The sequence below is a fragment of the Dasypus novemcinctus genome, chromosome 26, assembly GCF_030445035.2.
Source record: "Dasypus novemcinctus isolate mDasNov1 chromosome 26, mDasNov1.1.hap2, whole genome shotgun sequence".
NCBI classification, from domain to species: Eukaryota; Metazoa; Chordata; class Mammalia; order Cingulata; family Dasypodidae; genus Dasypus; species Dasypus novemcinctus.
The window spans coordinates 13701669-13724992 of NC_080698.1; the positions used below are offsets into that span (position 1 = coordinate 13701669).

Here is a 23324-nt window from a genome sequence, read left to right on the forward strand (position 1 = left end):
CCATGGAAGTAAGAAGCTGAAAGCAATGAAACATCAAGAAAAGAGAGGGACCAGCAGAGCAGATGCCACCATGTGCCTTGTCATGTGGCAGAGGAGCCAAGGATCTCTGGCAACCAGTCTTTACCTTGATTTGGACATTTTCACAGCCTCAAAACTGTAAGCTAATAAATTCCCATTGTTTAAGCCAACCTGTTTAATGGTATTTGTTTTGAGCAGTCTAGGAAATTAAGTCAGATTTGTTGTTAGATTTGATTTGCTATTATTTGGTTGAGGAGTTTTGCAGCTATGTCCATCAGAGATAATGGTTTGTAGGTTTTTTCTTTTTTATTTTTAATACTCCATTTTTTTTTTTAGTTGTCAATTTTTAAAAATTTTAAATTGTATTAATACTGCATTTTCGTTCCCTCAGCTGCTCAAGTAAATACCATGCCATGAGTTGGCTTAAGCAATAAGAATTTAATGGCTCATGGTTTTGAGGTTAGGAGAAGTCTAAATCAAGACATCACCAGTGATGCTTTTTTCCCAAAGGCTGGCATTCTGGGGCTGGATGCCAGTGATTTTTGGTCCTTAGTTCCTATGTCACACACACAGTGTATATGGTGGCCTCCTCCCTCTCTTCCATGTTCTGTTGACCTTTATCTTCTTCCTTCCTATGGCTTTCCCTCTCTGTCTGAATTTCATTCTGCTTATAAAGGACCCCAGTAATAGGATTAAGACCCATCCTGATTTGAGTGGGGCCACACCTTAAGTAACCTCATCAAAAGGTCCTAAGGTTGGGGAAGGAATACTAAGAGGTATATTTCTTTCTGGAGAAATGAAATTATTCCCAAAATTGAGATTAAATGTACAACATTGTAATTATACTGAGAGCTATTGATTATGTACTTTGGATAGATCGTATGGTGTGTGAGTATGTCTCAACAAAACTGCTTAATAAACAAATAAAGAAAACTATGCAAGAATAGCCAGAAATAGCTGTTATGTACAGACATAGAGAGATGAGGAATTTTATTTTATTGTTGAAATAATGAAAATGCTTTAATAATATTTGAAGTGATGAAGGCACAACTATGTGATTACACCAAACACCACTGATTGTCCACTTTGGATAAACTGTATGCTTTATTAATATGTATCAATAAAACGGAGGTCCTATGTACAATGGGTTCATACTCACAGGAATGGATTACTTTTAAGGAGATGTTTCTTTGGGGGCACACAGCTCTGAACACTACTACATACTGTCTTTGTCTTATTGTGGTATCAAGGTTATATTGGCTTCATAAAGATTGGGCCTGGAGTTTTCATTTTTAGAAGGTTTTAAATTATGAATTCAATTTCTTTACTGGTTCTAGAACTATCCAGGTTATCTCTTTAATCTTGGATGAGTTTTGGTAGTCTGTGATTTTCAAGGAATTGGTGCATTTCTTCCAAGTTGTCGAATTTACGTGTGTAAAGTTGCTCACAGGGTTCCCTTATTACCCTTTTAACAGGTGCATTAAAATGGATCTGTGGTGCTATCTCCAATTTCATTCCTACTATTGGTAATTTGTATCTGTTCTTAACTCCTGTCTCTCTTGCTAAAGGTTTATCAATTTTATTGACTGTTCCCCTTAAGAACTATCTTTTATTTCACTGATTTTCTCTATTTTCCTATGTTCAATTTCACTGATTTCAGCTCTTTATTATTTCCTTCCTTCTGCTTGCTTTAGGTTTATTCTGCTCTTCATTTTCTACTTTCCTGAGGTAGGAACTTAGTGGAACTCTCTACCACTGCTGCTTGTAGAGGAGGAAAGAAGTTACCTGTGGCTGGGAGGCCTGGTGTCTTTACATAGGGAAAGGGAGTCACTGGCCTGCAGGGACAAAGATTGGTTCCCAGATCAGGCTTGTAAAGATGTGATCCCCTTTGCTATTTGTGACTATCCCTTACCTTCCATAGCAGGGAGGGGAAGCACTATTGGAATAGCTACTTTTAGCAGGGCTTCCAATCCTGCCTGCTGGTCTAGGTTTTTGCTGGGCTTGCCTGGTATTACTGATACGGCTCCCATTTGATCCAGGGGAAGGAAAGAGCTTATCTGGGTGGCTTGAGTTGCAATGTTGGGGGCTGAGAAATACCAGTCCTGGGTTGCCTTCTTCTGTTGAGTTAGAGATTGTAATATGCACACTGCTGTGTATTTCCAGCAGTCCTGACTCCCTGATCAGATCATCTTTCTCTTCCCATCTTTCAGAGTTCTCCTTCGATTATCTCTTGCATTCCCCCCCAGGTTCTATAGTTATACTTAGCAGGGAGGAGCAGAGAGAAACATGTCCACACCATTTTGTTTGGACCATAAGTCTCATTATGCTTTTTTTAATGAACAGGAAACTGAGTCTCAGGAGGAAACTAACTTATTAATAAATCAAAATGAAAATTAGTCTCAGAGCTATAACTAGAACTCAGGTCTTCTCATGCCCAGCCCAGTAATACTACCATTACACAACCATTTCCTCATTAGTTGAAATAATATGAAATTTTTCATGGAAATAGAAAGTCAGTGAGTGCTTCAATTATGCTTAAAAGCTAAAGCAACACATAAAAGAAAGCCTATTAAAAAACCGAGCAAGTTAAAAATTACACACTAAAAAGATATGACAGAATATTGGAAATATTAAGTGCTAATGTAAAATTTTAAATAAATTAAAACTTTTTTATAACTAATATTTGAAATCTAAAAAGATACTAACAATACATATCACCAATTTAGAAAGCCACTATTAGTAAGAGCTACTTTGGGAAACAGATGTGGCTTAAGTGACTGAATTCCTGCCTACCACATGGAAGGTCTGTGGTTCAGTTCCCAGCACCAGCGCTGGCGTGACGGGCAGGGGCAGCAAGCCGACACAAGATGATGCAACAAGAAACACAGAAGAAAAAACAAAAATGAGAGACACAACAGAAGCAGGGAGCAAAGGTAGTTCAAACAATTAGACACCTCCCTCCCATATTGGAGGTCCCGAGTTCAGTTTCCCGTGCCTCCTCAAGAAACAAGGAAGATAACAGACACAGCAAATGCAAACAACAAGGGGGTGGGGAGAAATAAATAAATAAAGTAAATCTTAAAAAAAAAAAAAGAGCTGCTTTAATGACAAATTACCTGCGTCACCTGGAATTAAGGCTGTTAGGCCACAAAAGACTTTATGGCAAAACACAACTTTAAAAGTTCTCTTTCCAATGTAAATAAAAGTTTAACTAGATTATTCTGTTGTCATTATAAAGTTAGTTAAAGCATTATTGATCTTGAGAGTGAGTGGCTTTATTTTAATGAATTAAGATCATGAACAAGAGTTTTTCCCCCTTCTATCCTTTTCATTATGGGGCTTCTCCGGCAGGAAAAAGCTCAAATCACAACCCGCCCTAGCCTGACTGTAGAAGCCCATGTCTGGCCACACATTCTGTAGTCCACAAAAGGCCCAGGTGACTGCACTACGCTGAGGCACCCAGGTTGGTCAGTCTCTGAGCCTGCTGTGAGAATCTTCCCATATTCAGAGCCCATTTTCATAGTGCTTCCTCTGTAAACAGAATTTCAAAATGTTACCAGTGCTGCAAACAGAATCAAAGCCTAATGAAGAACAAGTACTTCAGTATATTTTACACAATATAAATTAAACTTAGCTTTGACATCTCAACGGAAGGAGCACCAGAAGCAGCCTTGTTACAGAGGAGATAATAAGCATTATCTACGGTAGGGTCTTATTTATGTTCATAGCAGCTAAGGCTTGCTCCAAAATAGAGTAAATCAGATCAGGGCTTTGAAAAGATTCCATATATGGCAATTACACATAACCACCGTTGTCTAAGTATGTCTCTTCCAGTCTTGGCTAAGGAACACCCAAAACACAAAAAAGTCCAAACATAAAAGGTTCTGGTTCTCCCCTAATAAATTACATATATTTGGGCATATCCATACAACTTATAGTGACAAGTAAAAGTTTATGATACATGAGGTTCAAGAGAGGAACATGCAAGTTTTTTTGGTGCTAAACAGAGGCAATTAATTATTTTGCTTATAGTGGATTCTTAACCAAATTTAGGATTTCCATACTAATAATCAAAATAAATCCATCATAGCTGTTAACTTATTATGACATACTTTAAGTCCCCTCATTTTTCCTCTGAACAAACACAGGCTAATTTAGAAATACGACACATGCCTTCTACTTTGCATTATCAAACAAACTGCCAAAAAAGAGCCAAACACCTCAAAGGCACGTTTGCAGAAGAAATAAAGATAAGGACGTCACAATGATAGCTTAATGGGTAAAGGGTAAGAGTCACACTAGATTCTGCCAAAAGCAGACCTGTAGAGGTTCAGACACGCATCCAAGAATCAGCTCCGTCTGCCAGCATATCAAATGCCTGGTGCAGGCAACTGGCAATAAGGTCCAGAGAGCTGCCATTGAGCCTGTCATTGTCACTCATGAAGAAAGACAGACAAGTTCGCCAGATAGCTAAAACCTCAGAGTACCTTGTCTTTAAATCAAAGCTAAGTGCTCTTTCTTTTAGAGAACTTACACTCTAAGGCCCAATACATTCTGCCGACTAATCACTGGTGGAAACATCCTGAAATAATTTTCCCTGATTAACTATACCATATGGGATTAAGGGATTTGGCGATACATTATCATTTTGCTATGGCAAGTAATGCTGGCACTGTGTTATAAATGGCTTCTCACAACATGAATGTGAACAAAGTGTTACTGGACAGCTACCATACCGAAGGACCACTAACAGTTGACTTAAGTCATACTGTAGAAGCAAATAACTGAAAAGATAGGGGTATGACAGGACATTTAATTGCCTTTAGGTTGTACTTTCGTAGAAAAATATCAAGATGCAGATAAGAATATTCAAAATTAAAATGTTTCCCTAGCTTTTGAAATAAAGGTCCTTTTCCTTTGAAAATATGAAAAATAAGGCCAATGACAAAGATTAAATGTATACGGATTATTTAATGTGGAGAAACTTTTGAAAGCTGAGAGGCTAGAGTTTTTCATTTCCCTAGGGAGCCCTATCTGAAGACCCAAAGCCTATTATAATTTGGTGTGACCTTTTATTCTGCTTCTCATCTTGAGTGGTATACAGCACAGATAAGATCAAGAAAATCTGAATTAATTAGGACACTTGGTAAAATCTGTTGAGACTTCTAGAGATGCTGTGAAAAGTCACCAAAACAGGGCTAGGAATCTCTCTTACACATGCTGCTTTTTGATAAATTATTTAGATCTGACCTACTTTCTAAAAATGAGGCTGGAGATTTTCTCAGTTTGGTTTCAAACAGAAAAAGGGGCTTGATAAAAGTAGTGATAGTGTTAAGAGTTATGACAGCTCTAAACATGATATTGACAAAGGTCTCCTACAACAGGAATCAAAAACAAGAAAATGGACTTTGAATATAGTCAACAACATTTGTTCTAGACATAAGGAAGACTGCTATGATTATAAGAGTAATTAAAAATGGAACAGGTTACATAAACATAAGTCTGCCCTGGCAAGTAAAAAAGCAAAATTTTAAGCTTGACAGCTCCCTATGAATATCAAAGGGTTGGAAAAGAGTGAGAGGAGAAAGGCTGTGGGTGGAGGTTAGGGAGGTCAGGGTGGAACAGGAACACACACACACAGAAAAAGGGGATGGAGTCAAACACTAACCTGAGATAACAACAGGAGACTGTGGTAGATGGCAAACACTTACGCAGGTGAGGAGAGGTTGTGTGTAAGGCTGGTAGGTGTGATGTGATTTACTTAGAAGCTTACCTGTTCAGACACTATCGAACACTAATAGGGCAGAAAGAGAGTCTAATTTCTAAAATAGAAAATGTGGTATGTGTTTACTGAACACTGATTGAAAGATGTAGGCCAGGTCATTTTAAAACGCTTTCTGCAAGTTCTTCAGTTTATAATTTTAAAATTTGGTACTATTCTCTAAATTGAATCACGTCTGAAAAATTTTTTCTAGCAAAACTGCTTCCATAACCCCACTTTTAGCTCAGTAATTTCAGTATAGGATTCAGAAAATGAAATAACATTGAACTTCTGACAGAACACAAAAGTAAACCCAACAATATAATGACTGATCATTCCTATTTATAAAAGTTTTATTCTTAAATGATGAGCTGCTCCAAACAAAATAATCACACTAGGGTTTTATCTCTGCTTTCAGGATTTATGTCCAGTACTTGCCACTCCCTTAGGTACAGCTTCCTAAGTGGGTGCTGCAAATGACTATGTGTGTGCCAAGATGCTCCCCAACCTCCACTGGTGTGCCATTGACTCCAGTGTCCCATGCAAATATCATTTTCTCTCTAATTTAGGGGAGAACAAAATGCTGGGAAGCATGGCCCTTGGCCTCCATGGAGTAAGTTCCTGTTTCCTGGTCTTTCAAAAATCTATAGTTAGAGTTCTGGGGAATAGTTAGTTGGGGATAGAACGGTGTAAGAACTATGTCCTCTCCTCTCCTTGTTAACCTCTTGAAAATTTTTCTGTCAGTTTACTAAGTGGTCATTCAAACCAGGGCAAAATCTAATGCCCAAAGGGGTATAAGTGACCTCAGGAAATGGTGGGATCAGTGGTAGGCATGCCTCACCCAAAATTCCGCTGACTGTTAACTGTTTGCAGGAATGCAGGTGTTGTGTGGCCAGGTGTTCCAAGTTATCACACAAAGAAAATCTAGAAATCCTGTTTTGCGTATGCATGTGCATGTAAAATATCCTAATTTTAAAATGCTGGTAACACTTATCCAATGCCTTCCTTTTACTAAAAAGAAAAAGATGAGCAAGCCTGGAAGCAATGACTTTGCAAGTACCCCAGATCTGCGTGAATTATCAAAATAAACTCTTGAGGTTTATTCTGCCTGCTCTAGAGTGGCTTCAGTTCTCTGAACTAGTGATTACTCTGTGTTTCAGTTTGTATTTCCACACTGAACTTCACTGTGTAAGCCCAAGGTGAAAACCTATATACACACGTATTAAGAACAAATTTCTTACAACAACAATACAAAAAAAATTTCTTCCACTTAGCTATAAGTAAAAACTGCGTTCCTTCGTGCATTCTCAAAAGAAAAAACACTGAAATATTAAATACCATAACAATTACCCAAAAGGGATGAATGGGGCATTTTAATTTTTACATTTAAGACTACACAGTGGTTAGATAAAAATTGATACATTAGGGAAAAAAGCGCCAGTAATCATTAGTGAAGTAAAATGAAAAGAATCCACTGGGAAATTCTGCAACGATCATGGCCTTACAATGCTGCCAAGAAGGTACTTGGTAGAGGCCCTAGTAGAAGACTAAGGCAGCAGCGCATAACAAGATAGAAAACAAACCATATTTTTTAAACATTCAACTTAAAATGTTACCAGGTCAGCCTTGGAGTTTAAGTCACTCTCTGTTTTCATGGTGTTTTTACCTCTTGAATCTACAAACGTGGCAACAGCAAGTCTCTTTCCTTATCTTGGCCCAGAAAAGCCACACTAATGCAGTTGCCACAGACCCTCTCTCCTTCACTGATTACAGAATCATACCAACCACATCAGAGCTGCAGCTGATGGCAGAAGACTGCTTCCCTTCAAATTAAGAAGCATTGTTTTGAGATCAAACATCACAAAGAATGAACTGTGGAACTTTCCTTCCTGTTTCAGTTTGGAGGTAGAACTCACATTTTTTGACGTGACAAATCACATAACTTATCTTGGAAGGAAATTTCCTGCACCGTGCTTTAAGCCTGAAGATCTACACCAAACACCAACAGCCACCTGTCATCTCTACTGTTCAGAGTCCTTGCCCTTGGAACCGAGAAAGGACAAGCAGAAGAACCAAAAAAAGCACACACTACAGTATTTCCTTTACTAAAACTTTCCACTTGGCAGCTGCATTTTCAACAACATGGAAATGAATTTCTCTACTTTTTCTAGTGATCTAATTTTAATTAAAAATGTTCTCCATCAAGAGACTGATGTCCGATATAAAGGAAAAGTCATAAGTGAAGCAGAAACAAAGGGGTACTTCCCGCAAGCTTTTAGAGGTAAGTTCTTAAAAATATTAAATAGCAATATTTTTATTTTCACCTGTACTTGTTATGGTAATTGTCTCTTTCTGCAGACTAAAAAACATACTGGACAAGTACAGTATTAACATTTTCTTCAGGAAATTTCAGGTTAGACTTTACCCATGTATAATCATTGTGAAAGTGTTTTACATAAACTTGTTACTGTTTAAAAATGTCAAGGTAAAAATAAAATTCAGGACATATTTGTTCTTTTGAAAAACAAAAGGGCTTCATTCATTTTTCTAAAAGCACTTTAGATTATGTGAAACATTTTAAAATATGAGAAGTGACATTCAGTGGGAGATCCATGCTTTGGTACAGGGTAGAGGAAACAAAGTGTGGTCCTTGTTAAAATGATTACCCTCTAGTAAAAAGATGCCCAGCCTAGCATGAAGCAACCAGAGTGCATAAAATAAAACCACCACTTTTCTTTTGGCTAAAACCAACACCATACAATAGACTAAGCATAAAACAAAGTTTCGTCTGAGAAGAGAAAAGCTACAAAGTATACTTTCTAATTCAGGGGTTCTTAACTAGGGGTCTGTGAGCTTGAATTTAAATTTAAAAAAAAAAAAACATCATTATTCTTGTGGGGACATGTTGGTTCAGGTGTGATATATTTATTCAATAAACACAATATAGTGTGGATTTAGTAAGGGGTCTGTGGAACAAAAAAGGTTCTAATTAATGGATCAGTTGTGCTGTTGAAAAAGACAAGGGAAAAAAAACACCACGAGGTTCTCTCTGGATGATCAGATTTTCACTATTAATAGACTAATCATTCAGATTTACAACTGAGAACTCTTAAATCATAGACCTTTGCCATCCATTAAAAGGGTTGTTTTTGAAAATAAACATGCACAGCTGTGGACTTAATGAAACTGCATATTTTACTAAGAATCTTGACCCTTACTAGGAAGGCAGAATTCTGAAGAGAAGCTCTAACACACTTTAATAACTTCTGCTTATTATTTTCTAAGGAAAAAAAACAGAACTGAAGGACTAAAAATAAAATTCTTAATAAGCAATCATTCTGGTTAAAAACAAAGTAGAAGGCAATGCTGAAATGGTTATGGCAAAAGAAAATCATTAAATACCAGAAATGATTTTGCAGGGCTTGATGGTACCATAAAGCTTTATCTTAATATTTCGAATTAAACAGTTTACACTGTAGACTGTCTAGCTATAAAAAAAATTTTTTTTTGCTTGCTTTTCACATATTAAGGTTTATATATTTTTAAAAATTTCTCAACCCAACCTTACAATATATGCTTGGAGCACTCCATAATTAAGTGACAGGTGAGCAGATATATGGATAAACAGATTCCAGGATACCACTTTCACTCCTAGAGGTCTCAGAGGGAAAATCAGAGGACTCAACATTTGTCTTGGGGAAAATTTTCTACCTTCTAACAGAAACATACTGAGTGAAGTATATAGCGGGTGCTCACCAAATGCTTGATGAAGAAATGGTGGATAATAGAAACAATCTCACCAGAGAAGAGAGGCCTGTAGAGATTAGTAAGTTTCCTGTGATAATAATATCAGAAAAATATAAATACTGCATCTAGTTTTTGAGGAGTTGGTCTCCATATGGAATATTAACTGTCCTAGCACCATTTACTGAATGTAACATTTCCCCTTAACATTCTCATTAGATGTGATGGGTGAGATTTAAAATTACCAACCCAATTATTTTATTCGAGTTTTTAAGTCCACTGAGATCTGCTTATTTATGAGTAAAATTCTTGGGAGTAGTGATAGCTCAGTGGTTGAATGTCTACTTCACATGGATGAGGTCCCAGGTTCAATCCCTGGAACTGCTTTAAAAAAAAAACCCACATAAACATACACACACACACACACACACGTAAATACGTCTTGTTAAAATGTATGTTCTACTCAGAAAATGTCCATATCATCTAGTTTTAATCTTATAGGCAAAAGGTTCCTAGTCCTTTGGTCTTTAAAAAATACAAGTTCTCTATCTGTAGTTGTGCATATATACATACATAGTTCCCAACATTGCCTATTGTGCTTCCTTGTACTCTTTTTGAATCAATCCAGTTATAGATAAAAGATTTTTGTTTTGTTGATCTTCTCTACAGTTCGATTGCATTAATTTCTACTTACCTTTATTTTCAACTTTACTCAGTTTTACTTTTCTTCCTCCCTAACTCCTTGGGCTGGTGATTAATTCATTATTTCCTTCTTCTTTTGTAATCTAAGCAATTAAGATTATAAACATCCCTCTAAATATAACTTCGGCAGAACCTTACAAGTTTTGATATATAAGATTTCTCATCATATTTTATTTTTATTGTAACTTGTTCTTTGACCCATAGGTTATTTAGAAGAATGTTTTCAAATTTCTAAACCTATGGATTGTTTTGATTATCTGTTACTGATTTCTAGCTTAACTGCTCTAAGGTCAAAGGACTATATAATATTGATATTTTGGTATTTGGTCAGATTTACTTTGTGGTCTACACATAATTTTTTAACAGCTGTAATATGCACTTGAAAAAAATGCAAATTCCCAAATAGGTGGAAAGCATTTTTTACATGTCTACTTAGATCAAGTTTGTTAACTGTACTGTTTAAATATTCTATAATCTTACTACATGTCTGCATTTTCTGTCAATTACTGAGGGGGCCTGTTATTAACATCTGGCAGTATAATTATGGATTTTCACATTTCAGTTTGTAATTCTGACATATACTTGGTGCACACCAGTTCAAACTACCTTGTAGGTAATTTATTCCTTTTATTTTACTGTGGTGACTTTTATCTACATGGTGCTTTTTTGCCTCAAAATGTTATCATGTATGAGCCTTTGAAAAATATTTGTCTGATGCATTATCATGTGCTTCTACTTTAGTTTTCAGTTTTTGGTTTTTGCTTTGCTGCTTATCCATGGAAATGTCCCCTGCTCCCTTTTTGCTGAGTTATGAATTTAGTATTTTACATAAGGAGTGGAGGTGGCTCAAGCCATTGGGCGCTTCCCTCCCACCCACATAGGAGGTCCTGGGTTAGCTTCCTGGTGCCTCCTAAAAAGACAACAAGCACACAACGGACACAGAGAGTAGACAGTGAACACAAACAACGAGGTGGGGGAGTAGAGATAAAAAAAAAAAACTTAAAAAAAAAAACATATATTTTATATAACTTTGTTTTTGGAAGTACTGGGGCAGGCTATTGAACCCAGGATCTCATATATGGGAAGCTAGCGCTCAACCAATGAGCCACACCAGCTCCCCTAAGTTGGTTTTCTTGTTTGTTTGCCTGTTGTTAGCTTTTGTATTTTTAAGAGGCCCCAGGAACCAAACCTGGGACCTCCCATGTGGGAAGTAGGCACTCACCTGCTCGAACCACACCTCCTCCCCTATATACTTTATTTTTTACTTTTTTCAAAGATTAATTTCTCTCCCCCGTCCCCCCAATTGTCTGCTCTCTTGTGTCCATTTGCTGTGTGTTCTTGTGTCTGCTTGCATTCTTGGTGGCGCTGGGAACCTGTGTTTCTTTTTGTCGCATCATCTTGTTGCGTCAGATCTCCGTGTGTGTGGTGCCACTCCTGGGCGGGCCATACTTTTTTTGCACGGGGCAGCTCTCCTTGCGGGGTGCACTCCTTGCATGTGGGACTCCCCTACATGGGGGACACCACTGCGTGGCATGGCATTCCCTGTGTACGGCAGCAATGCACGTGGGCCAGCTCACCACACCGGCCAGGAGGCCCTGAGTTCGAACCCTGGACCTCATATATGGTAGGTGGATGCTCTATCGGTCGAGCCACTTCTGCTTCCCTATAGCATTTTAAATATTTCAAGGGGGAAGATCTGTTGAAGGATATTTTCTCTGATGTGCCTACACCACAGAAGTCTTAGACATTTCAGAGTCTCCTAAAAATGGTTTTATAATCCAATTAATTAGTGAAATGCATTGTTTAACAAATGAAAACAAATCAGTAGATTGGTAGTAAAGCATATGCTTATACAGCAAAATAACTGTATTTAGACCAGTCACAGATAAGATAAAAAAACTACCACCAATGTTTCTTAGGGTAAGTGTCCATAAATTAAAACATCATCATATTAATACACCAAGTTTTAACTGGGAGAGTGCTATGTATTTCAATATTCTCATGTAAAGTAATACCATGTTCTACTGATTAGAATACCTCCTACAGAGTTTTAATACATTTGTCTCCTTAAAGCATAGTAACAGGATTTCTTATTTTTAACATACATATTTTTTCAATACCTCAGACAAAGGCCCTTACAATACTTGAAAACGGTATCTGTAAAGAGAAACAAAGAGCTTCTAGCTTGTCCACGGTGCCAGTCACAAGGGATAGGAGGAAGCCTACGACAGGCCTGGCTTACACGAGAAGCTGGATCATAAGAAAGTCCTTATGACTCTCTAAGAAACCTATTTGGCTTGAGTCCAAGACAGAGGCACAATCTATAATAATTTATATTTTTGATGGTCTGACAAAATACCTACACATATGAGGCCCTCTTAAGCTAAGCAGGTCAGATCAACGGTTTAAGTGATTTATCCAAGGTTAGAGGCGGTAAAATGGCAAAGCCCAGATGAGAATTCTTGTCTGCAAACTAAATTCCATGCCAAGGAAGTGTTACCATGACAAAGTCAGCCTCAGGTGTATCTTCAACATTCTTTGTATCCAGAAATCATTTCTAAATTTCAAAAAGGAATAACTAAATGGGAGGTACACCCAAAGCTTCCCAAGTGGTTGTTCCCTTTAGGTATGTTACGGCCAAAGATATGTTAGAGCACAAATCCATGCTCTACACTTCTGCTGCAGTTGCCACAGACCACATAAGGCTATTTATACTTAAATGGATTAAAATTATAATAAAAATTTAATCCCCTTGGTCACACTAGCCACATTTCCAGTACTCAATAGCTGTAAGTTAACTGGTGGCTATCATATCAGACAATGCTGATAGAGTACTTTTCCCATTATCACAGCATTCCACTGCACTGCATTACTCTAGAATGTGGATCGATGAATTAAATCATTTTATTGCCATGGAACATTGTAAAGAACATGGGCTTTAAAGCTCAACAGACCTAGATTTGAAATGTCTCTGCCATTTATTTCCTCTGTGACTTGGGAGCAAGTCTCTTAACTTCTCTAATCCTCCTGTTTCCTCATCTGTAAACCAGGAATCAGAAATAAGGTGCTGGGAACATCACTGTTGTTCAACAACTACAGTACCTGTAGCCTCCCCACCTCTCACTGCAACCCCACTGGGGTCTTGTGGTTGTCAAAAGGCAAAAGGCCCTTGAACAGAATAAAAATACTGCTTCTGAAAGATTAAAAACAGTCACCAAACCTAAGCCCTTGGTTAATGCAAGCATTTTCTAAGAGTTTATCTTTTGTGGGGGATGCGCATTTTGTATAGATAAAGAAAAAAATTAAAAAATTTAAAAAAAAAGGAAACTGGAAAAAGTTATACCTTTTTTTTTTATTACATTAATTCTAAGAATTGGTTTGCATGATAAAAGCTGGGCCCAAAGGTGTAACTTAGTTAAATGGGTCAGGGATCTTGGTGATATTTTCCACAAGAGAACGATAGAAGTTACAGAGCCAGGCATAATTACCTGTATGCACAGACACTAATGAACTTTTTATTTAAAGAACAAATCTCTAAACTACTTAGTAACTTGCTGAATAGATTATTTTCTACTTTTATGACTAGGTAGACAAAACATGCTCAATACTTGAGATTTTTTAACACTCAAAGAATCACTTTATGTTGTCCGAGTCACTTTTCCCTGATATAGCTTTTCCTTTAAATACTCCACTTCCTCAAGATTCCCTCCCAGTCTGTTTCTCTTTTTTAAAGATTTATTTATTTATTTATCTCTCCCCTTCCTCACCGCCCCACTTGTCTGTTCTCTGTGTGTATTTTGCTGTATCTTCTTCTTTGTCCGCCTCTGTTATTGTCAGTGACAGGGGAATCTGTTTCTTTTTGTTGCATCATCTTGTGTCAGCTCTCCGTGTGTGCGGCACCATTCCTGGGCAGGTTGTACTTTCCTTCGTGCTAGGCGGCTCTCCTTACGGGGTGCACTCTTTGCGTGTGGGGCTCCCCTACGCAGGGGACACCCCTGCATGGCAGGGCACTCCTTGCGCGTATCAGCACTGCGCATAGGCCAGCTCCACACGGGTCAAGGAGGCCCAGGGTTTGAACTGTGGACCTCCCACGTGGTAGACGACCCCCTCACCACTGTGCTAAGTCCGCTGCCCCAGTCTGTTTCTAACACATCCACACACCCACAGTGTTGTTCTTGACCTTTCCATGCCCTCCTCTAGTCTGAAACAAGCTGATGTGCTCTTGCATTTCCAATTTGCAACATTAGAAACTGGATGGGCTATAGGACATGATTCAGTGCCTCAATTAACCAAAGAATGAAAGGACACGGGTAAGAGAGTTTTCTGTTCAATTAAGGAGACTCGAGTTTCAACTTTTAGATATTTTTCTAAAACAAAATGCATTTGTTCACCTTTCTGCCAAAGATGATTCTAATTAACATTAATAAATAACCCTAATATTTAAGGTCTTATCCCATCATTACATCAAATTAATCTATGATATTACAATGGGATTATTTACAGAGCATTGAGATTTTTATGGTGATTCCAGGTTATACTCTAGATAGTTGCTAGATTTTCACAAAACAAAACCTAACATCAGCTGGTTTTCTTATAATTTGCCTTCATTTCTATCACACATGGATTACAGAAATATTTCTAATAACTTAAGCTCTGATTATTTAAAAGTTCTGGTTAAGCACAGTTCAATTAAATTTGTACTGTATCTTATTTTTAACTTTATGGGGACCTTCACTTGTGAAATAAATAGAGTATGGCTCACTTTAGGCTTACACTAAGTGGTAATTAAGTCTATGGGCCTTCATAATTTTCCCCACTGACTACAATCAAACTTTCCCTAGGAACAATATCTAGTTTAGTTTCCAGGCAATGAAGAGAAGAGCTAAGCCAATTTCACTTAAAAGAAAAAAAAAAAAAGGTCTGTTTCTTTGCAGAACTTCTCCTTTAATGGAATATTTAGCACAAAGAAGAGTCATCTCAAGTTATTCTAATTTCATAAAATAGAATAGCATTTAAAAAACCCCACCTGAATTTACAGGTACTAGAAAGCTTTATCTAATACGGACACAGAGTTAAAATCTCAGAGAGGTAATTACCTGGACAATTTTACTGAAAAAGAAATAGATCCTATTTCAATTAGTTATTTAAAAGTGAGGTAGGGAGAATTTGTAGGCTTCCAGCTTCAAAACGGACCTTGTTATTTCTTCTTTAGGAATTAAAAGAGTATAATTTTAGTAGCTTTTTATATTTTATACTGAACACAGTTCCTTCTTCCCCAGACCAGTTATCTCCTGGTCAAGTGAAATTCAAATGCAGTAACTTTTATTTTTTAATTAGAAGCAACATTTCTCCAGCAATATCTGTAGACATCAGCTCCAGTGTAATTACTTGCCACCATTACCAGTTTTAGTATCCCTATAACTGATATAAATATAAATTGATTGCCCTCTGTCCTTGCACACCCATACTGAAATACAGGAACCAAGTGTACTTTTTAGTACTATACTTTCTTGAAAGGGTGATTCCAACTTTTCTGACTGTACCCAATCACCATTAGAGTCTGTAAAATACTTGAAAGGACCCTGGACCAGGAAGGTTATAACCTTCTCTCCAACTGAGTAGGTGTCACTCACCTCTGAGTCTCAGTCAACCCAACTGCCTGCTTATACTCCACGGGTTATTATATCATTAACACTGAAGCACAATAGATCCAGACACAGCACTGGTACCCAGTAGACACTCAATTAAGTAAACAGATTGGAAAACATCTCTACTCAGTGCAAAGACTCCCTTGATGGAAAGTCAGTACCTATCTCCCAAACTAAGTTTTGCTGCTCAGGGGCATGGGCGAGCCAGCAATTCAGTATCACAACAAAAACAAGAATGAGATTTATTTTCATAAAACAAACAGGATTATGATGCTATGAAATGGAACATTATAGTTAACTAAAATAACATATAAAGCTTACAGTCTATATTCCCATTTTTTCATTTGGATATTTTCTCCTCCATTATCAGATCCAGTCTAGAATCATGTATAAAAGGTTTGATTTTTACTAAGAAACTCATTTCTAATTTTTAAAAAAGTACAATTATATTTTTATTGTAATTTGAAACGCAAAAATCATGTGTTGATAGAAACTAAAGTCACTCAATTTTAAATGTAAATATATTAACTGTACTAAAAGAGTCATACTCACAGCTTGCATTTCTATATAGAAGAAATGGTTCATGGAGCTGAAATTCCAAATCTTTATTCACTGGTTCAACTAGATTGTGCATATTCAGTCGATTCACAATGGTAAAACCATGGTAAGGTGACGCTGACCTTAGATTTAATAGAAAGGAAAAAAAAACAGAAGTAATCTGTAGTCACTGTTTATTTACTGTAGAAATACTATTTCTTTGATTTTAATTTCAAATAGAACACATTAGTATATATATGACAAATATATAAACAGAAAACCTAAGTCATGTCCCTCTTCTGCTCAGTCCTCCAGAGAAAAGTCCTCCCTGTGGCTATCAATGCCCTATCAGATCTGCCTCCCTCTGACCTCTTCTATGCCTCTTCCCTTGCACTCCCTGCTCCAGCCACACTGGGCTCCTTGCTGCTCTCCTACCCAATCCTTTCACACCTGAAGGTCTCTGCCTGAACTACTCCCCCAGAATCTATACAACTATCTCATCTCCTCCAAGTCTTTGCTCAGGGTCATCTTCCCAATAAGGCCTAACTGAGCTACCCCATTTACGGCTGCAACCCCAAGTTCAATACCTCGAAATCTTCTCTTTTTCCATACCACTTATTATTTTTATGTTTGTTGTCTTTCGTCTTTCTAGACAAAACACTAGCACATTTTTTACAGTTGTCATTCTCCAGCACCCCCACACCCAGAAGTTCCAAGCAGATGGAGATGTTCATCTTATTTTTTCACTGATGTACCCCAAGGACCTAGAACAGACATTAGTAGATGTTTAATAAATATGTGCTGAGTGAAAGGATCATTTGTTTTAAATGTGGTACAGGAATGGTGGTTAAAATAATGACTGCTCATAGTATTGTAATTATTTTTCTTGCACCAAACAGGTATTTACATAATCTTCCTGAATTAGATGGATGATGTCTTGAATCCTACAATAATAAATGTCTTTGGTCCCCACATCAGAGGGATTCAATACACAATCCTTTAGACATTCCTTACACATACCTAGCACTTCACAGTTTCCTCATTAGTTTTTCTGTGGAGTACATAGGGGAAATATTAGAATCTTATTTTACATATTAAGAAACAAGTTCAGAGTAATTAAGGCCTATGCCCAGAGTCACACAAATAATGTAACCAGGATTCAGCTTCAGGTTTTCTGACGATCCAGGTTGTCTTCTACACCAGAGGGTCTTAACCTTTTTTGTTGCATGGACCCCCTTTGCCAGCCAGGTAAAAACCACAGACCCCTTATTAAGTCCACACTATATTGTGTATTACTTAATAAATATATCACACCCACACCAACATGTCCCCACAAGAACATGTTTTTTTAAAAGGTTTATTCATTTACTTTATTATTATATATATATATTTATTTATCTTCGCCCTCCCCTAGATGGTTCTCTCATCTGTCTGCTCAGTGTTTGCTCGCCTTCGCCAGGAGGCACCAGGAACCAAACCCAGGACTTCCCACATGGGAGGGGAGTGCCCAGCAGCCTGAGACACATTTGCTCCCCACAGGCTATGGCATCTGCTGGCCTGTGGCATCTGCTCATTGTGGCAGGTGCAGCATTTAGCTTGTTGCCGCATCTAGCTTGATGGGGTGTCTGCTCATCTTCTTGAGGAGGCACTGGGACCCAAACCCAGGACATTCCATGTGGTAGGCGGGTGCCCAACTGGTTGAGCCACACCTGCTTCCCAAGAATAATGTGGGTTTTTTTGAAATTTTCAATTTAAGCTCATGGATCCCCTGAAATTTTTTCACAGCCCCTTTGGGGGGTAGGGGTCCATGGACCCCTGGTTAAGAACCCTTGTTCTATATACTAAGTGATTTCTGCAAAGTGATATTCTGAGACCCCAGTTCACCTTTATCCAAAGTACATTCTCACATTTCCCAGATAGAGCTTCTTTGGTCTTTTATTAGACTGAATACCAGGTAAGCCTCCATGAATTTTAGTAAGTCACATACTACACCAAATCTCATATTTTCTACAATCAGTGGATCTGCATTATAACAATAAAGTCAGTAAAATATTTTACAAAATCTACAGATATCTATTATAACAGGGGTTTAAACTAGTAATGAAAAGGAAGTGTGTGAAGTATAAAGACCTTTTTTTAAGAAAGGGAGAATGATTAAGAGGGAACAAAATGTCCAAGAAAGACCTTGGTATGTAAATATCAAAACACATTTATAGGAAGAAAAAGATGTGTTTAGATGAGATTTCAAAACTTTACACCAAAATTTAGCAACTGACAGATTCTTTTAAGTTAACATTATCAAAGAAAGGAAATTTTAAAAAGATAACTCACTTATTACATAAAAAAAAAAAAAAAAGGAAATGAACCAATTTCAGAAATAACACCTGCTGACTCCCTAAGGTTTAGAACCAAGGGAAAGAACCTTAGAGGGATACAAGAAAACAAGTAATACAAGATTATCATATCCTATTAGTCACTTTTTAGGCGACAAAATTTGCCTAACAACACAAAGTTGCAATTTACAAACCAATCACTTTTTAAGATAACAATTAATGCTCAGAGAACCTGAAAATAAAACATGCAGTTATGAATAATGCAGGCTTTCTAAAGAACTCCAAAACATACTAAAAATACAATTACTAAAGGCACTGTACACAATCCAGAACTTTTGGGGGTGGGGTGAAAAGAGGACAAATCCAGAATCTTAGAAGATGTGTCATTTAGTAATCTCAGAACAGAGGGGCTGACCTCTCAACTACATTGTTTTATAGAGCCAAGATATATATCATATTTTTCTTAACTATATACTATTTTTTTTTTTTAATGGGGCAGGGTGGGGAGGAAGAGAGGCATCTCTTTTAGGACTCATTCATTACTTGAAAATGCTTTCTAGCTTGAGATGGTTTTGCTAGGCTCCTAAATAAATTCCAGTTCTGTTTATTCTCAATCACAAGAAAGCTCAGAGAAGGGTGGTGATTGGGTTAGGATATCATAGCTAGAGCTGGGTGAAAAATTGAAGGAATAAGTATGAAGGTTTCAAAGATAACTGTATAAGAGAGAATGGAACCATTTCCTATGACAGTGTTCACTACCAGATTTTTTTTAAAAACATTATTTCAACTTCAAAAACAAAGTAACAGACAAAAGCCAGGTTTAGATAAAAAAAAAAACAGTAATATAATTTTTAAGAACCAAAAAAAAAAAAAAAAGCTTACCTTCTATATACAAATAAGGTTCCTTCTATATCAGTCTTCTCCTATTAACAGATAATGAGTCAATTAGTGGTAGCTCCTATATCCCTTACAATCCAAACCCAAATAGTCCCAATGGAGAAGATACGCTTCATGTTTCAGATCAATTCTTATTTTATTTATTTTAAAATTAATCACTTTTAAACAGGTAAAGTCTCCCTCTAAATTCACCAAGTACACTTACCAGTTTATATATCCTTTAATGTGATTGATGCATATACAAGCATATGCAATGTTTATCTAATAAATCTGTATCTGCAGCATTTACTTTTAGGTTTTTTCCCTCCAAGTTTTTAAAGGAGAAATGAAAGAATTCGTTTTTACTTTTTTTTTAGTGAAAATCTTTTAGCCAGATTTCTTAATCTTAAAGCCAAGGTCCCATGCACAGCAGTTTTTTCAATTTTAAAGTTTATCAAAGTTAACAGAAGAAAAGGGAAAGTTTTTAGTTTACAGGATACTTTGTTTCATTATTGGGGGATTCTGATGTATTTTCATGAATAACAAATTTTGTGGTTAATTAAGAATTACTATGAAACACTTATTTTTAGAACTTTGTTGAAGCAACATGAACACTGAAACCATAATGTAATTATAGTTCTTACAAATAACTTTTAAAATATTTTAGCTTCATTTGCTTGGATAAGAGTGTATTCAGGTTTTAAACAGTTACAATCTTTAAACAAGAAATAACCATATAAGCAGACAGTTCACAATCTCGGTTAAACCTAAATATTTTAAAGCAATCAACAAATAATTACAAAACTCTAAATGTTAGTCATATCAAATCGAATTTGTTGGGATAGAAAAAAAAATCATCTTGATTTTCTTGGAGTATTACCCTAGCTTAAATATCATCATGAAATTTTCCTTCTTAAGTATCCAGAGGTTTTAATATCTGGGCCCTTCAGGCAGTACATCTGAATTAAGCTGAATGAGACAAAGAAAAAGAAAACTCTTTTTGAAAAAAAAAGTCCCCAGAGGCTTCTTTTTGCCTTTAAAATGCTAAATTATTAGTATAAAAAAAGCATTTTTTTCCTACTGTCTCAGTAAAAAACGCTTGCTCATCTTATTCTATTGTGCAGAGTTACAATTCACTTGTAAACAAAGAAAAGATTTTGGTTATATTCTGTGTGCCGTGATTCAAATAAGCAATGGTGGCTTATTTTTCAATTCAGGTTGTTATAGCTTATATTTCATATTTAAAACAGGACTCCACAATTAAAATTCCAAAGTACTGAAAATCTCTGTGAAAAACTAGAAAATAAAAATTTGTTAGTAATAAGTCCCAGCCCTGTCTTCACCATTTTCCTGCAATGCATATTTGTGCCTGACCACAAATTTGTATGTAGACCAAGAAAAGAAAAATGATCCCTAACAATTCAAACTAAGGCAATGTCCAGAACAGCTATACTTAAAAAACAACAACAAAAAACTATACTTTTGTTCTTTTCAGCTTCCCAACCTTCTTCTCTTCCAGAAGGTGGAGGAAAGAAAATAAAACAAGATTTTGAAAACCCTCTTCTTTCCAATTAACAGCTTGTAAAAGCTAAATGATTTTCAAAAACTACTGATAAGTATAATCTATGCATATGTACTAAACTTTAAGGGGCATATTGCAATGATAATTGTTCAGAGTTTTAAGGGTATTATTTTTGGTTGAAAATGTAAATGTCAGCTATAGATTAATTCAATCCAGTAAACATCTACGGATTATTTTCTAAACATAACGGCTATAACTGAGTTAATTAAAAGGATCAATTTCAAGAAAATGGGGAAATTATTATTTAAACAACAAAGGAAGGTTCACACAGGGGCTAACAAGTCAGTGAACAGAATGAAAGCAACCTTTCGGACCCCCTCCCGTGCAAAGAAGGCAAAATGTACTTAATCGGCTAGGAGCGCTCAGAGCTGACAACAGCAGCACAACAGCTGGAAAAAGAACACATTCTCAGGGTCTCTTTTCCAACGGTCTCAAGGGAATCCTGATTAACATGGAAGCCCTTTTCCGAAGTGCCTTGAAATCTTTTCCAAAACTCTGGAAATACAGTGTAGTTGGATTAAAGCGGGACTCACTCCCCACCCTCCTCTTCCAAGAATTGAAACTAACTGGATTTCAAGCTTGAAATCCAAATGACCTTTGCGGACGGGGCTCTCACTTTTTCGGGCTGAGGCAAGGGAAGGGGTGTTTATTTTATAAACTATGTATACGTAACTTACTATTCCTCAAAGCCTCAAACAAGCTTCCAGGCACCTCTCTGACACCACGGCTCTCGTATCACCCCACGCGTTTGCAAAGACAGGTTGCCGACGTCTCGGGACTGGACCCCAAGGACCTCGACTCTTCTAACCTTTCCCTCCATCGGCTTTTTCCTGGATGCCTCCAGTCTACGTCTCTCGCCCCTCTTCCCCACAGCCCCGGACGCCCGGGATAGACTCCGGCGCTCGCCCCTAACTTCGGCAGACCCTCGGCCACGCCGCCCCAGCCTCCCTCATCGCCTCCCTTCCCCCACGGCGGCCCGCGCGGCCCCTTTAAGAGGCTGCGGCCGAGCAGGCGTCATCCGTGGCAGGACCGCACTCACCCACTGGTTGGCCTTGGGGCAAAAGGTGTACAGAGCGACCTGGCCCGTGAGGTCTGCGATGCTGGTGATGTAGGGGTCGTGCTGCTTCAGGGCCGCCAGGCTCATCTCCTGCCCAGCTCGACTCAGCGACTCCATCTTGAATCCCGGAGCCGAGCCCCTCCGGTGGGGGCGGAGCCGAGGACCGGAAGGTGCTATCGAAGCAAAGTTCCCCCAGGTGCGTGAGTACCTTCGACTTCCGCCTGTAATAGTGGCGGTGCGGTGCTCCAACCACTATGTTCCGCTGTGCGCGCACCCAGGGCTCCGGGTTCCGGCGGCTTCAGGTCCTCTTCGCCCAATGGTTTCGAGCAGTGGCCACTGTGGCGTGACTGAACTGGCGGGCTGGTCCGCAGGACTTGCTCTCCGTGCGCTAAAAACGGCCCTGCACCATAATCGGAACCGCCCGCGCGCGTTTTCAGGTCTCCTCTCCCTCAAGGCCGGAGACCGACCCTGGGCGCCCCTCTGGCTCGCGCGCAGGAAAGTCTCCTGGGCCACAGACCCGAAACAGCAGTGGGAATGAAAGATGCCACCGGCTGTTTAAAAAGTACAGAAAAGCAGGGAGCGGGGAGACCCCCGGAGTTACTCCAGATCTCACCAGATCATCACAGTTAACAATTTGGTGTTTTCTGAAGGAAATTTTAGAAAAAAAACAAACCAACTCACCTGAAACTTCACGGAAGATTCTGCCCACTATCACTCCCTATTTTCCTCATCTGGGTCCCACGTAAATATTTATATCTAGTCCTGGGAAAAGCACCATGAGGGCCTGAGTTTGCCATGCACCATTTAAAAGATTAAAAAGATCACCCATTCTTTCGGCAAACATCTGTTGAACCTTTTAAGGCGTTTTATAGAGCCAGGTATTGTTGCTAGCGAAAGAATACAACAAAGAGCAAAGAGTACAGGGAGCTCTGTTCGCCAGAGTTGTTTAAAAGCAACATTTTTTTTTCTTAATGAAAAGATACCCCAACGGAACTGAAGGAAAATGTTGGGGAAAAAAACAAAATTCGTCAAATAACATTATAAATATATATATTGCTGTTTATGA

At 37.9% G+C, this 23324-nt stretch overlaps 1 protein-coding gene across 2 annotated transcripts in view; it reads right to left on the reverse strand.

Moving 5' to 3' along the window:
- Positions 1 to 22452, reverse strand: part of LOC101418036 (mRNA-decapping enzyme 1A) — a 70212-nt gene extending 47760 nt beyond the window's left edge. Inside the window, exons 1-3 of one of the 2 annotated variants that reach the window (XM_058288751.2) lie at positions 22241 to 22452; positions 19626 to 19666; positions 16426 to 16553 (exon numbers count right to left, since the gene is read on the reverse strand). In XM_058288751.2, coding sequence (XP_058144734.1) covers positions 16426 to 16553; positions 19626 to 19666; positions 22241 to 22375 — 304 coding nt within the window. In that variant the 5' untranslated portion in view covers positions 22376 to 22452. The remainder of the gene's footprint in view (positions 1 to 16425; positions 16554 to 19625; positions 19667 to 22240) is intronic. The other variant, XM_058288752.1, reaches the window with a different exon arrangement.
- Positions 22453 to 23324: the final 872 nt, after the last annotated feature.